Consider the following 13816-nt stretch of genomic DNA (forward strand, 5'->3'; position numbering starts at 1 on the left):
TTTTCAAAGCTAATAGGTAACTGGGAGCCCATTGGCCCTTTCCAGTCACAGAAACCAGTTTTGCTGAATCATTGGCCGCGCACCAGCGAGTTCGTGCTGACTCTGCTGCTGCAGACCAAGGGCTGGGGGCCAACACCGCCCGCGGAGCATTCCGGAAGGGACCTCAGGTGGACGGAGGGAGTTGGGCGGCCACAGCGCGCACACAAAGCCTCACCTACTACCCGCCCTCCCCACCACCTTCCTTTGGAAACAGATGCCATTTCTTTGTTCACAGCTCTTTAAACTGAAAGTGTAGGTGGCTCTGAAAAGAGCCTTTGGGTTCAAGGTCACCACACGCTGAGAGGACAGCTTACGCCCGCTCCCCGCGGATGCGGCGCGCCAGCTGGATGTCCTTGGGCATGATGGTGACGCGCTTGGCGTGGATGGCGCACAGGTTGGTGTCCTCGAACAGGCCCACCAGGTAGGCCTCGCACGCCTCCTGCAGCGCCATGACGGCCGAGCTCTGGAAGCGCAGGTCGGTCTTGAAGTCCTGCGCGATCTCGCGCACCAGGCGCTGGAAGGGCAGCTTGCGGATCAGCAGCTCGGTGGACTTCTGGTAGCGGCGGATCTCGCGCAGGGCCACGGTTCCGGGCCGGTAGCGGTGCGGCTTCTTGACGCCGCCTGTGGCCGGCGCGCTCTTGCGGGCCGCCTTGGTGGCCAGCTGCTTGCGCGGAGCTTTCCCGCCGGTGGACTTGCGCGCCGTCTGCTTAGTTCTGGCCATAGCTACAGATTGCAAACAAAGTTCACAACTGAAGCCCCTGCTGTTCTGGTTCGTATTTATAACGTCAAAGTCCTCCTGATTGGTCTGAGTATTCAAATTTCGCGCCATTAATTAAGTAACTAAATAGGCCTTGTGATTGGCTACCAGGTCTTCAAAAATCACCTATTGAAAGTGATGTTATTTTTAAACTTAGTATTCCGCCCTTGACCCACCCTGTATTTTAACAGTTTTATGCATTTCTTAAATGGTTTTGCTTAATCTCCTGAATAACTTCCTTAATCTTTTTTGGGAGATTAAGTTTGTAAAGAGAGAAAGGTACATTTCAGGGTTTCTCAACAGTCCCAACACCTCCACGTCTGAATCTAATCAATCCCATCCAGTTTCGTCCTTTAAGAAAACTTCTGAATATGATGTTTTAGTTCAGTACTAACAAGCACCCTGTTTCACAATTTCTAACCTTCCTACCAACACTGGCATCGCTTCCAGACACTCCATTCCCAGTAAGAAAAGTCCGGTCGGTGTGCAAGTGTGACAGTTCTGAGTGTGTAAAAGCTTCCAGGTTGCCAGCCTTGAATAGACCACCCTCGAGTCTCAATAGCATGGTTTTGAGCATATTAAAAGATACAGCTACGTTCCAGCTCCTTTTTTTTTTTCCTAACAGTAGTCACCCAGTGACTAATTCGAAAGGAAAGATACTGGCATGAATTTATATTATGCACTATGTCTTTAGATCTCAATGGAGGAAGACACAAGTGTCATCAATAAATGTGATTATCAAAACATTATTTTTTGCACTGTTGTGCATATGAAAACTTTTCTAAGGGAGGAAGAGTTCAGGGCCACTTCCTCATAAACAGTCAGTGAGTAAGTAGATTTGAAATCACCACGATTGCCTGAAAGGTTGCTACTGGATGATTTCATCCAATCAGTGAGTGTCTTTGGTTAAGCATCTATTTGCATAGAAGCCCTACAAATATAGGCCGGCCTTGGACTCAACTTTCACTCTCAGGGTTTACTGTGAGGAAACGCTGCATCATGCCTGAACCAGCCAAGTCCGCCCCCGCCCCGAAGAAGGGCTCCAAGAAGGCGGTGACCAAGGCCCAGAAGAAGGACGGAAAGAAGCGCAAGCGCAGCCGCAAGGAGAGCTACTCGGTGTACGTGTACAAGGTGCTCAAGCAGGTGCACCCGGACACGGGCATCTCGTCCAAGGCCATGGGCATCATGAACTCCTTCGTGAACGACATCTTCGAGCGCATCGCGGGCGAGGCGTCGCGCCTGGCGCACTACAACAAGCGCTCGACCATCACGTCCCGGGAGATCCAGACGGCCGTGCGCCTGCTGCTGCCTGGGGAGCTGGCCAAGCACGCGGTGTCCGAGGGCACCAAGGCCGTCACCAAGTACACCAGCTCCAAGTAGACTCGCGGGAAGCCGCTTGTCTCCCAACCCCAAAGGCTCTTTTCAGAGCCACTCATATTTTCATAATAAAGAGCTTAAGTGTGGGATGCTGTTGTCGGAGTGGCTGGGACAATTTAGACTAAAATCCTTCTAAAGAAGCAGTTTCTAGAGGTCAGTATTGTGCACGATGTGACCACACACCTGACGAGGTTAGTTTGTGATAAATGCCAGGGACTGGGTGGCAATGGGAACTAAGAGGATCTGTGAAAGAATAACTCAAGCCTTCTGCAAGTTATAGGCTATTTATGGTGCTTTGAGAAAGACCCAGTGGGTTTTATTACAAAGCAGAGGGAAACCTGAAACAGGCTGAGAAGAGCAAGGCCTCTTTGGGGGAGGTTCTGTGCTTGGCCTGTCTCCCCTTGAACAGGCTGAGAATCCACCATACAGTTTCAGCCGTGAATTTTCAAAAGACCCGGATTAACAAGCGGGCAGGTACCTGTGACAGCGGCCTCTGCAGTCCAGCCTCGTGGGCCCTGCAGTGGGGTCAGGGAGCTGGGGCAGAGCCGTCTGCACAGCTGCGTGCCCGGCTTCTCCAAGTGCACTGCTCAGTGGAAGGACGAGGGCTGAGTTCTCCTACTGAGTCTACAGTAAGATTCAGAGAGTGATGGGCAGTAGTGAAAGGCCAGCGCACGGCCCTCAGAGGGCCCGCCCTCCAACATGGATAAACGGTGACCGAAAGAAGAAGGGGGCAGCATCCTCTGCAGGTTAACTCACTGGCCTGAGCTGAATTGACTTAAAGTTTCAGTTTCCCTGGAGGCAGTTCTGGAGGGAAGGTGGAGTAAGGGAAGATGGCAAGGGAAGAGACAGCAAGACAAGAAATACACAATAAAGTTAAATTAAATTAAATTAAATTAAAAATTTAAAAAGCCTGACTGGTGTAGCTCAGTGGTTGAGCGTGGGCCTGCAAACCAGAGGAATATGGTTCGATTCCCAGTCAGGGCACATGCCTGGGTTGCAGGCCAGGTCCCGGCAGGGGACACATGAGAGGCCACCATACATTGGTGTTTCTCTCCCTCTCTCCTTCCCTTCCCCTCTAAACATAAATAAATAAGATATTTTTTAAAATGGTGTTTAAAAAAAGGGTAGGGTTCCAATTTCAACTCATGGACTACCGTTAACAGCAGGTCATGGTTATTTGATCCAACCTTTTTGCTCTATGGCAGGAACGCAGGGCCAGGTACACAGCGTCCCATCTGCTGAGCTTCTTTGCTCCTCAAACCTGGTTCTCAGTTCCGCCCTTAGCAGAGAAGAAACTCACCAGCAGGAAGGAAGGAGAGGCAGTAGCAAAGGGGAGGGAGAAATTTGTGAAATACAAAACCAAGACTCAAGTTGTGTAAATGTTCCATGTTCGCAGTTGATCTGAAATGTGATAACTTGCCCCGCCTCTTTCCCTTCATTTCTTGCTGTATGTTTAAGAATAATTCAATAAAACTAAATAAATCATGGAACTCAGGGAACTTCAAATGGTCTGTTTCATGACCTTGGAAATGTCCAGCGAGGCAGTGGATGTGGAGGCTGCTATAGCACTGAGGTAACCCGCCCTCCTGCCCTGTTATTCCCAATATGCTCCGTCCTCCTCGTGGTTCAGGATGTCTGCTCCAGCTTCAGGCATCACGTTCATATTCTGTCTTCAAAGAAGAAAAAAAAGCAAGTTAATACTCCCCCCACCCCCAGTTGTTGAAAACCATTGACAAAAAATAATGGCCTTGCCTATCTGCAAAGGAAGCCTGTGGCGTTTAATTATTAAATGAGAAAGGAAAACCCATTTCAGGGGACTGGGCAGTCCCTGCCGCATGTCATGCCTACAGGCAGCGTAAGTAAAACTAGAGAGAAAAGTGGTGAGTCCCTAAGTCTTTGGAAGGATGCCGAACCTTCCTAGTACAACACGAATGAACCGTGAATACTGGCAAGAGTGGTTTCCATGGAACATAAATTAATATCACTCTAGAATGAAATGATCATTTTGAGGCGCATTGTGCTTGATGCCACTGGAGTCCAGACGTAGCAACGTGCAGTCAGCACAGGGCTTCGGAAACCAGGAAAACGTCTTAAATGGGGAGGGAGACCTTCAGTGGTCAAACTCATGGATTCTATGAACGAGGCCAGATGCTGTTGGAGTCCAGTGATGGGTTCTAATATGTGTTCCAAGTGCCAAGTCCTCTTCCAACCACGTTGTCTGACAAGGTCCGGGCATGGAGGACTTGAGTTCAAGGAATTCGTCTCCCCAGAGGAGAATGTGGCACCCCAAATGGGTTAACAATTGGCTGTTTTATTTTAATTATTTTACTCTTGCTACTGAATATAGACATTGTACTGTACTTACTTATTCCTGTGAAAATCATCCAAGAGAGAGGGACAGTTCAGGGGAAAACATTAGTATTCCCCACGGAACTGCCTGAAAGGATGGAAAAATCCCCACAGATTCCCTTCTCCCTTATACAGGGGGGTACGACAGCCAGGGTAATAGAATTGTTAACCATAAGGGAAAACATGTCAAGTTGTATAAATTACCCTGGTTTGAGCAACTTAAAGCGATCAGGACCTCCATGGTGTACCAGAAATAAGAAAAACAAGTTAGATCTCTTAAATCAACAGTTAAGGCCAGTTAATAAAGAACCAGGTTATTGTTGCAAGCACAGGTTGTGCTGCCAACAGTTGAGGGATTGGGAGAACAGATCAGAAAGACTTTCCCACGCCTGTTCCTCACCCATAGATACAAAGGGTCTTCCAAGAAGACAAGTAAAAACCATATAGCCCCCTACCCACAGCCCAGGGATACGGTCAGGACGGTTGAGATGCATCTGCAAGGCAGAGGCAACTGTGGCTGGATTTCCTGTCTGTCTCTCCTTACATGTTTGTTTGGGTGACCAGAAGGTGCCGGGATTGTTAGACACCTGCATTTCAGGTTCATCGATTCTCATAATTCCAATGAAGTTGTACAAAATAATTTCTCGACCAGAGAACGAAGTCCCTGTATGTCTAAAAGTTGTTGGAGTAACAGCCCCTCCTCTACCTTGAATAGGAATATGTATTAATTAGACAGGCAAAGAAATAAGAAAAGCTAACTATTACAAATTAAACGCATAAAAACAGTTACTAGAGAGTCAGAGTTTATAGTACACAGAGAAACATTTTAGACAGAAAAGGATAGCTAGCTAAGTTAGACATCACAAAGGCCTTATAATAAAGTTCCTATTATCTCTATTCAATCTAGCATATCCTTTGGCCGCATGACAAATTCAGAGAACTTTAATATACAATAAGACATTCAAATTTGCACATACAGCTACTTCTCATTGTCTGATATATGGCTCTCCTGGTCAAAACAATCTTTGTTTAATATAACTGAATCTATGGGAACTTTTGTACTTTTCCTGGTTACCTTTGTATTGATTTTTTTTCTGCTTAACAGATCATGCTATGCTGCAAATGTTAATCACTACCTAAAATGAAAATATAAAAACCTACTTGTACTTGCAATAAACGGAGCTTCACTGTCCTTTGAGGAGTGTTGTCCGTTAGCCATCGCCAACGCCTTACCCACCTTTCAGGAATCCCTGGACCTTGCTGCGGCTGGACCGAGGCACAGCAGTGTGGCACACAGGGTCCAATCCTCCTGCCTCGGCCCTGTCTTTTATCTTTGTGGATTTTTCTCAACTTGTCTGGAAGACACGCCAGTTGCGGTGGGCCGTCAACACTGAGACCTCAGATCTACATCAGAGTCAAACAGTCTTAGGTGCACATGGCAATGGGCCATTGCTTTAGAGAACACGTAATTCTGTGGTGGGAATAAACACGCAGTTTGCAAATACTTCTGGAGAGAGTCCACAGGCAGGCAGGCTGCTTTCTTGATGAGACAAAAAGCAGCCTTTTAAAGGATAAGTTCCTACAACTGGCGGTCATGAGAATCACTGGAGGGGAACTGGAATCGTCATGGAGGGGCCCTGGGTGGCTCTGAGACTCCGCATTTCCAGCGGAGTCCAAGCAATGCCCAGACTTGTACCAGACTAATGTCCTTGGGGCACAGAACTGCCTTCAGTTCTGCTACCAATGAGCTCATTAGAAATTCTGATGATCAATTCTCAGTAACTTACCAGTAAAACGATGCCCTCCTTGTTCTGTGTGAAGGGACAAGTATTTCACAGGCTTCACTTTTCACTTGACACCAAGATGGGAAGTGACATGACGAAGCGAGCATCAGACATCCCCCTAGCACTGGCTTCTCAATGATGGATGACCAAGTGGGCAGGAGCAAAGCTGGAGGAGGGGTCAGCAGAAAACGCACACCCCACATCCAACCTGTTGTGGGTAAGGCACCCCACCGTTCATCTGTGTGCCAATCTAACCCAAGTTTCACACTTGACCATGGCCCCTTCCCAACTGCCTCAAACCAAGGAAACAACCCAGGCCATCTCCAAACACCGCCCCCCCCCCAGCACACCTGAAGACCATTTGCCTCCCATTTCCCCGTAGCCAGCACAGCTCCTGTTTGCAGGCAACTTCTGCACATAATATACTCACTCGTGGGGAGCCAAGCTGCCCATGAGGGCGTCTAGAGGGGAAACATTGGAGGAAACTCCAGACCAACCAGTCCCACTCACCCGCCACCAACAAGTCAAGCTGGTCAACCCAGTACCTCAGGGGAAACAGACCTCCACCTGAATGTCCCAAGTCAACTTCAGACCAACATCTCGGAACACGATTAAAACTGTAGCTCAAAATACAACCGAATTACAGCTGTTTTGAGGGGGGAAAGGAGGGTGACCTTGAAGAGCCTTTGAGTTGGGCTGAATCAGTGCTGGGAGACCTAGTTCTGTGCTTCAGGCCTGCTAGTTCCTGACAAGCTCCCGTGTTCACCAGAGGTCCTAGGCTAGGGGCACCCACTGCTAGTGTGTGCAAAACTGTGTAAATGCACACTTGCAGTGCAGCTCCAAGGGGTTTCAGGAGTGTACCTTTTGGAGTGAAGCAGGAAATGCTGTCAACACCTGTCTGGAATTTGCATTAAATGGGAGGTCCCTCAGTTTCCCCTGTGCAAGGTATGGGGTCTGCATTGCTGGCAATGACATTTCTCACACACAGTAAAGACACAATTTGCAATTATTTCCAACAAGCTCGGAACTGACCACTGGTGTCAACTGGACCTCACCCCCACCACTTGGTTTTGGGAGCCGATCCCATTCAATTGCTAACAGCTCTTCAAACTGAAAGTGTAGGTGGCTCTGAAAAGAGCCTTTGGGTTCAAGGTCACCACACGCTGAGAGGACAGCTTACGCCCGCTCCCCGCGGATGCGGCGCGCCAGCTGGATGTCCTTGGGCATGATGGTGACGCGCTTGGCGTGGATGGCGCACAGGTTGGTGTCCTCGAACAAGCCCACCAGGTAGGCCTCGCACGCCTCCTGCAGCGCCATGACGGCGGAGCTCTGGAAGCGCAGGTCGGTCTTGAAGTCCTGCGCGATCTCGCGCACCAGGCGCTGGAAGGGCAGCTTGCGGATCAGCAGCTCGGTGGACTTCTGGTAGCGGCGGATCTCGCGCAGGGCCACGGTTCCGGGCCGGTAGCGGTGCGGCTTCTTGACGCCGCCTGTGGCCGGCGCGCTCTTGCGGGCCGCCTTGGTGGCCAGCTGCTTGCGCGGGGCCTTCCCGCCGGTGGACTTACGAGCTGTCTGCTTGGTGCGAGCCATTTCGAGCACAGTGACAGAATACACTGACTTGAAAACAGAAAGAAGTAGGGTTTATATATCCTCAGGAACATTCTGATTGGGTTTGCGCTTTTTCGAAAGTCCCGCGCAAATGAACCATTGGCTGAAAAGTTAAGGAGGTGATTGGTGAATTATGAGAAACTGGGATGAATAGCTCCACACTCCAATCCCTTCTGTTCGGTTCACGATGCCAACCGCCAGGAGTTCACAGAGAAAAGGTGGGTTCTGACCATATGCGTGGGAGATCAGTCTGGTTTGTAGGTCTCCCGCTGTGTTCCAATTGTTTTTGCTTGCTTTCTTGAGTAATAGGACTAGATTTCCACTAACAGGTGAAGTAAAATAAACATTTCCGGGTGAGTTTATACTCCACTTGCAAATAAGTCCATAAAAGTGCGGCTTCATTTCGTGTTGATTTAAGCGAGCTTCATTTCTTGGTTTCTGAAAAGACAACCTAAAAATTCACCATCAAGAATGCCAGCACCAGTAACATTTAAAAAGCCCGCCCTGACGTGTGATTGGTCAGCTGTCACCTCTCTTTTCCATTTCTTTCATTCATATTTTAGACAGCAGGTTTACTTCGGTATACAGGGGGCACGGCGTTTGTACGTGTGCACACACTCCCTGCACAACTGGAACAGGCTGAGGCACGGTCTCCATTCCTACCCCCTGCCACCCAGGCAGCTCCCGGTCAGAACTCCTGTCCCGGCAGAGCTGCAGCTGCCTCCCGTGAGGGAGGTGCCAAAAAACTGCTGTCTAATTGTTTCTAGTTTCTTGGTGTGTAAAGTGTGAGCACCAGCTTCAGAAGCTTGCTGACCTCTTTGTGGCAGTGGAGACAACCTTAGCAGAGTTCAAGGGAAGTACACGTGTGGGTTTAAGCATTTCGGCCTTTTGGAAAAACTAGGCGGTTTTGAGTTCCCTAATGGGGACTGAGTGACAAGAGCTTCACTTTCAACACTGAGGACCTGCTGCACTGACCCTGTGCTCACACAATACAAAATATCTGTGTGTGTTTGACTCGGCGGACTAGCGACTTTGTTTATATTGTTAATCTTCAATGGATACTTTCCCATTTCATGGTGTTTTCATACTGCCATCTACTTGCACATTGAGAAACCACTGTATGGATTATGCAAGCCCTTTTAGTGCCAAGGTGGGTGGCTCTGAAAAGAGCCTTTGGTTTCAACTTGTTGGCGCCGCTGCAGGCTTTTACTTGCCCTTGGCCTTGTGGTGGCTCTCGGTCTTCTTGGGCAGCAGCACAGCCTGGATGTTGGGCAGCACGCCACCCTGAGCGATGGTCACCTTGCCCAGCAGCTTGTTGAGCTCCTCGTCGTTGCGGATGGCCAGCTGCAGGTGGCGCGGGATGATGCGCGTCTTCTTGTTGTCGCGCGCCGCGTTGCCCGCCAGCTCCAGGATCTCGGCCGTCAGGTACTCGAGCACGGCCGCCAGGTAGACGGGCGCGCCGGCCCCGACCCGCTCGGCGTAGTTGCCCTTGCGGAGCAGGCGGTGCACTCTGCCGACTGGAAACTGGAGACCAGCGCGGGAGGAGCGTGTCTTGGCCTTGGCGCGCGCCTTGCCGCCTTGTTTTCCGCGACCAGACATGATGCTCTGATAAATGTACTAGGAAGTACTGAGGACATAAGGGAGGCCCTTCTTATAAACCTTTTTGGGCGGGAAAAAGATACGTCATTGGTTAACAGTGCAGTCTCAACCGGAAAACAGTGCAAACTGGCTATTCTTGCGTTCTGATTGGTCAGAGCCAACTTCTTTGACGTTGTTCTGAATACTGACCAATCAGATACAGGCATCTAACTTATCACCTTATTTGCATGTCGGGTTCTATATAAAAAGGACACGTCGTGCTTTGCTGTTACTTTCTCTCAGCAATTTCCGTTCTCCTCCGACCATGCCTGAACCAGCCAAGTCCGCTCCCGCCCCGAAGAAGGGCTCCAAGAAGGCGGTGACCAAGGCCCAGAAGAAGGACGGCAAGAAGCGCAAGCGCAGCCGCAAGGAGAGCTACTCGGTGTACGTGTACAAGGTGCTCAAGCAGGTGCACCCGGACACGGGCATCTCGTCCAAGGCCATGGGCATCATGAACTCCTTCGTGAACGACATCTTCGAGCGCATCGCGGGCGAGGCGTCGCGCCTGGCGCATTACAACAAGCGCTCGACCATCACGTCCCGGGAGATCCAGACGGCCGTGCGCCTGCTGCTGCCTGGGGAGCTGGCCAAGCACGCGGTGTCCGAGGGCACCAAGGCCGTCACCAAGTACACCAGTTCTAAGTAGACTCTGCGGGGAAGCCGCTTGTCTTCCAACCCCAAAGGCTCTTTTCAGAGCCACCCACATTGTCTCAAAAGATCTGTAATTCTTCAGACTTGGTGTAAAACACCCAGCGTTGTAAAAACTAGTTAAAGTTTCCTACCAGGTCTTATCTTCCCCGTGTAGTTAGTAGAGAATGTATCCAGTTGGGTTGTTCACTTAGTTACTGCTCTAACTAGTAGGGAAGACTAATGGGCAAGGTAGCTTAGACTTGGTTTGCTCTTAATCTTGCAACACCTGGAGGGTCTGTGAGTTGCCCGTTTTCACTTTTTCTCATGCAAGCCCACTAACGTCTCTGCAGATTTCCTCACCGAAAGTGTCCTTGGAATGTTTCAGTACCTAAACAGCACCTCTTGGCCATGCAGGGAATTGTTTGACCATCCTGTAGTGATTTTCACCCACCGCTGGAAGGTAGAAGGGAGGTAGAAGGAGGAAAGCAATGTCCTGACAGTGGAGAGCAGGTGTCTCCTGTTATGCAAATTTCCCGAGGACCTGCAATTCCAATACAGGGAATGACTGGACTGCCTCCAGGGACAGTTACAGGCTCCCCCAAGGGCTCCGGAGCTCCCCTTCCTCCTCCCCGCCCTACAGAGAAGTTGTGCACAGGAAGTTTGTTCTCTTTCAGGTTTGTTTGTTTGTTTTTTTTCCTTTTAAATTTCCTGGGCTGTCGTTTGAAGAGAGAAGGGTTGCAGGTTCTCGCGTCTTTGGGCCGCTCCTCAGTATGTCACTGATTTGATCCTAGTCCCTCCCAGAAAGGGCTGAGTGCTAGCCCCCACCGCATGGAAATAAATACAAGAGAGCAAAGTGCCCTGTGCCTGGTTCTAAGCACTGTTGCCAGTGTTTATCAGATGTTCTCTCAAGGAAGAGGCCAGTGGCAACCACAGGAATGTGGAAACAGGCTCAAAGGGAACAGAGCATTAGAGTAAGAGAAAACCGTGGCCAGGAGACCCACGTGTTCCTGGACACCCAGTGAAGTCCTTGCACAGGCCCAAGCATCTCCAAAATGTATCAAGTGGGGGGTTGGAACACAGGGGGTGCCTGGCAGCAAAGCCACCTTCTCTGAGCACTGGTGTGAAGGGGCATCAGAGGCCACCGGTCGAGGAAACCTGAGCTGAGATACCAACTGCACCTGAGTCTCTGCAAATGCCTACACAGCAGACTTTTGTGACCACTGAGTGACTCCATTTGTAATGGAGCCGGGGAAGAAACTTTCCTGAGGCCCACACATAATCACAGCATTTCTGGCTCTCCAAAGAAAATTTTAAATGCATTTCTAAAACACTGTGTTCTTTCTACTTCTTCTTCTTCTCCTTCTTCTTAGTGTGGCTTAAGGGGAAATGCCGGGGCATGAGCACAGAGAGTCCTCCCAAACATTAGCTGTGGCTAAATCCTCTGCTCACACATTGTTAGTGGCAGTGCCCTGGGTCCTGCCCCCACGTGGTCTCAGCATACCATGGCCTTGAAAAAGCCTACGAATGCTTGGCATCAACTTGGCTTCCTTGTCCGGCAGTGTGGACAGCCAGGCAGACCCTTCCTCACAGTCTGAGCCCCTCCCCAGGGCCATGTCTTTCCCTGGGCTGTGTGCTGAGCCCATGCTGCTGCCCAGCAGATTTTCCAGGAACCATCCTGAGCAGCACTAGGACCAGCGCCACCTCACATCACAGTCGGATGTGTTAGGTTGTAAGAAAGGGTCCCTGGAAGCTCACACAAGAGCTGCTTAGTGATTTTTTTTCCTCCCCACACCTGCTGCCCCCTGCGCCTCACTACGCTGCAGCATCTGGCAAGAATGAACTATCATCTTCCGAAGAGCAGCTACATTTTCAAAGCTCGGAGGCAATTCAAGAAATTATTGTCCACAATCCTTCCCAAACTAGGAAAAGCCATGGCTGCCCGAAAGACCAAGGTAGGGTTGCTAATAATTTAGAAGGCCGCTAAGAATGAACTTGAAAAAAGAAACACTACTACCACCCTGGGTGGATGTGGCTCTCTGGATTGAGCACCAACCTGTGGACCAAAAACGTGCTGATTTGACTCCCAGTTAGGGGCCCTGTCTGGGTTGTGGGCCACATTGGAGCGGTAACTGGTCACCCACTCAGTGTTTCTCTTCGGAAACAATAGAACATTTGTAGCAAAAAAAATTGAATTCAATTTTAATATTAAGAAGGACTTACAACACAGAGCTTATTTTTCTCACTTTTATACAGAATAGTGAAAATATTATTACTAAATAATAATATTAATATTATCCACGGAGGAGCAAGTGGAAACCAATGACTTATACAGAACCCTTCATTTCAAAGTTGAGAAATGCATTTGTGAATCAGCCCAGCTAATTAAAGGTGGGGTTAAAGCAGGGTTCTTGACTATTTGTTCTCAAATTGCATCTAGTTCTCACTTCCACGTATTTTAAGCAGTTACATTCTATTATGCATAGTTGGCACACTTACTGATATTATTAACAGAATTATTATGAAGTAAACTACATAATGGACATTTTGAGCTAACATTTTGTATTTGAGCAAAGCATCCTTTAGACATTTTTCAAGGCCACCAACTCAGTGCACATGAACTGAGGAGGGAAGATGGCTGGATGGTTTGGCACATCACCAGGTGCAATCACACTGACCAACCTGGCCGTGACAGGTGAGCTGTAGCCAAATGAGACAACATGGCAACGTCACATTCCTGAATACAGCCATTCCCAGAACCCAGGTGTGACATAATACTGCCTCAGTACATTCAGGAGGAGTTGGGCTGTGATCATTACAAAGTCCCGGTGACTTACTACAACACAGGTCTCTGTGTCTCTCGTAATGCTTGTTGACTGTGGGTTAGTTACTCCCCTAATCCCACCTGCCTGTCTGTTTTTTTCTCAGAACCACGCTGAAGGTACCATGACAGGCCACGCATGGTCCTAAAGGCCCTACCCAGGGTGGCACATGTCATTTTCATCCAGTTTTTGTTTGTTTGTTTGTTTGTTTTTACCAGAACAAATCAAAAGGGCAAATTGAAATCTCCGGGCTGATCTTTTCTACATCACTGTATTACACTGTTTCCACAGCAACGGAATTAGGGATCTGTGTTGTCGAGGTCCATCCTCTCACATCAGGAGTGGGGAAAGCCAAGGGAAGAGAAAAGCCAGCTCAGACACAGGGCTCTTCAGTGGAGTTCCACAAATGACCTTCAGGAGGCCTAAGAACTAACTCCCTGGAATTGCATGCAAAACATGCGAGGCTCGTAAGTGCCTTTGGGGAAGAAAGTGGGTCTCCACTATCGCTGGATCGCTAGAGTGATCTCCCCCTGGTTCTAATGTCAACCCCTTATTTGAGCAGAAGTTCCAATTTTATTGCATACTCCTTGCCGAGTGTTATTTCCCCACATCTGTAAACAAGGAATAATCATTATTCTGTTTATTCTGAGAATCGCAGGAGAAAGAGAGAATTGCAGAAGAAAGCACTTTTAAAACCGTAAGTTTTGAACCCACATATCATAAATACAGAGCAAACACTCATTTATTTTTTTTATCTGCCTGAGGGCTCAGTTCTTGAACTGCCCCTTCGTTGGTTTGTTCACTGTTATTTGCTGCTA

General features: G+C 49.0%; 4 protein-coding genes across 4 annotated transcripts; 2 read left to right on the plus strand and 2 right to left on the minus strand.

Moving 5' to 3' along the window:
• Nucleotides 1–1503: 1503 nt before the first annotated feature.
• LOC119054894 (histone H2B type 1-C/E/F/G/I) lies at nt 1504–2239 on the plus strand. Its single transcript, XM_037152935.2, has one exon. It carries the CDS (start codon nt 1796–1798, stop codon nt 2174–2176), a length of 381 nt encoding a protein of 126 aa, XP_037008830.1. The 5' UTR covers nt 1504–1795; the 3' UTR covers nt 2177–2239.
• A 5216-nt stretch (nt 2240–7455) lies between these two features.
• Nucleotides 7456–7906, minus strand: LOC128625982 (histone H3.1). The gene has a single exon (XM_053655958.1). It carries the CDS (start codon nt 7891–7893, stop codon nt 7483–7485), a length of 411 nt encoding a protein of 136 aa, XP_053511933.1. The 5' UTR covers nt 7894–7906; the 3' UTR covers nt 7456–7482.
• Nucleotides 7907–8995: 1089 nt separating this feature from the next.
• On the minus strand, nt 8996–9522 carry LOC119054892 (histone H2A type 1). The gene has a single exon (XM_037152933.2). The coding sequence runs from the start codon at nt 9508–9510 to the stop codon at nt 9118–9120; it is 393 nt and encodes a 130-aa protein (XP_037008828.1). The 5' UTR covers nt 9511–9522; the 3' UTR covers nt 8996–9117.
• Nucleotides 9523–9793: 271 nt separating this feature from the next.
• On the plus strand, nt 9794–10240 carry LOC119054893 (histone H2B type 1-C/E/F/G/I). Its single transcript, XM_037152934.2, has one exon. The coding sequence runs from the start codon at nt 9815–9817 to the stop codon at nt 10193–10195; it is 381 nt and encodes a 126-aa protein (XP_037008829.1). The 5' UTR covers nt 9794–9814; the 3' UTR covers nt 10196–10240.
• The last annotated feature ends 3576 nt before the right edge of the window (nt 10241–13816 follow it).

This window comes from Artibeus jamaicensis, unplaced genomic scaffold (genome assembly GCF_021234435.1).
Source record: "Artibeus jamaicensis isolate MK-2021 breed Jamaican fruit bat unplaced genomic scaffold, CSHL_Jam_final scaffold_1689, whole genome shotgun sequence".
Lineage (NCBI taxonomy): Eukaryota > Metazoa > Chordata > Mammalia > Chiroptera > Phyllostomidae > Artibeus > Artibeus jamaicensis.

Coding starts and splice junctions, on each gene's coding strand:
- LOC119054894 (XM_037152935.2), top strand. CDS start 1,796: ATGCCTGAACCAGCCAAGTCCGCCCCCGCCCCGAAGAAGGGCTCCAAG.
- LOC119054892 (XM_037152933.2), bottom strand. CDS start 9,510: ATGTCTGGTCGCGGAAAACAAGGCGGCAAGGCGCGCGCCAAGGCCAAG.
- LOC128625982 (XM_053655958.1), bottom strand. CDS start 7,893: ATGGCTCGCACCAAGCAGACAGCTCGTAAGTCCACCGGCGGGAAGGCC.
- LOC119054893 (XM_037152934.2), top strand. CDS start 9,815: ATGCCTGAACCAGCCAAGTCCGCTCCCGCCCCGAAGAAGGGCTCCAAG.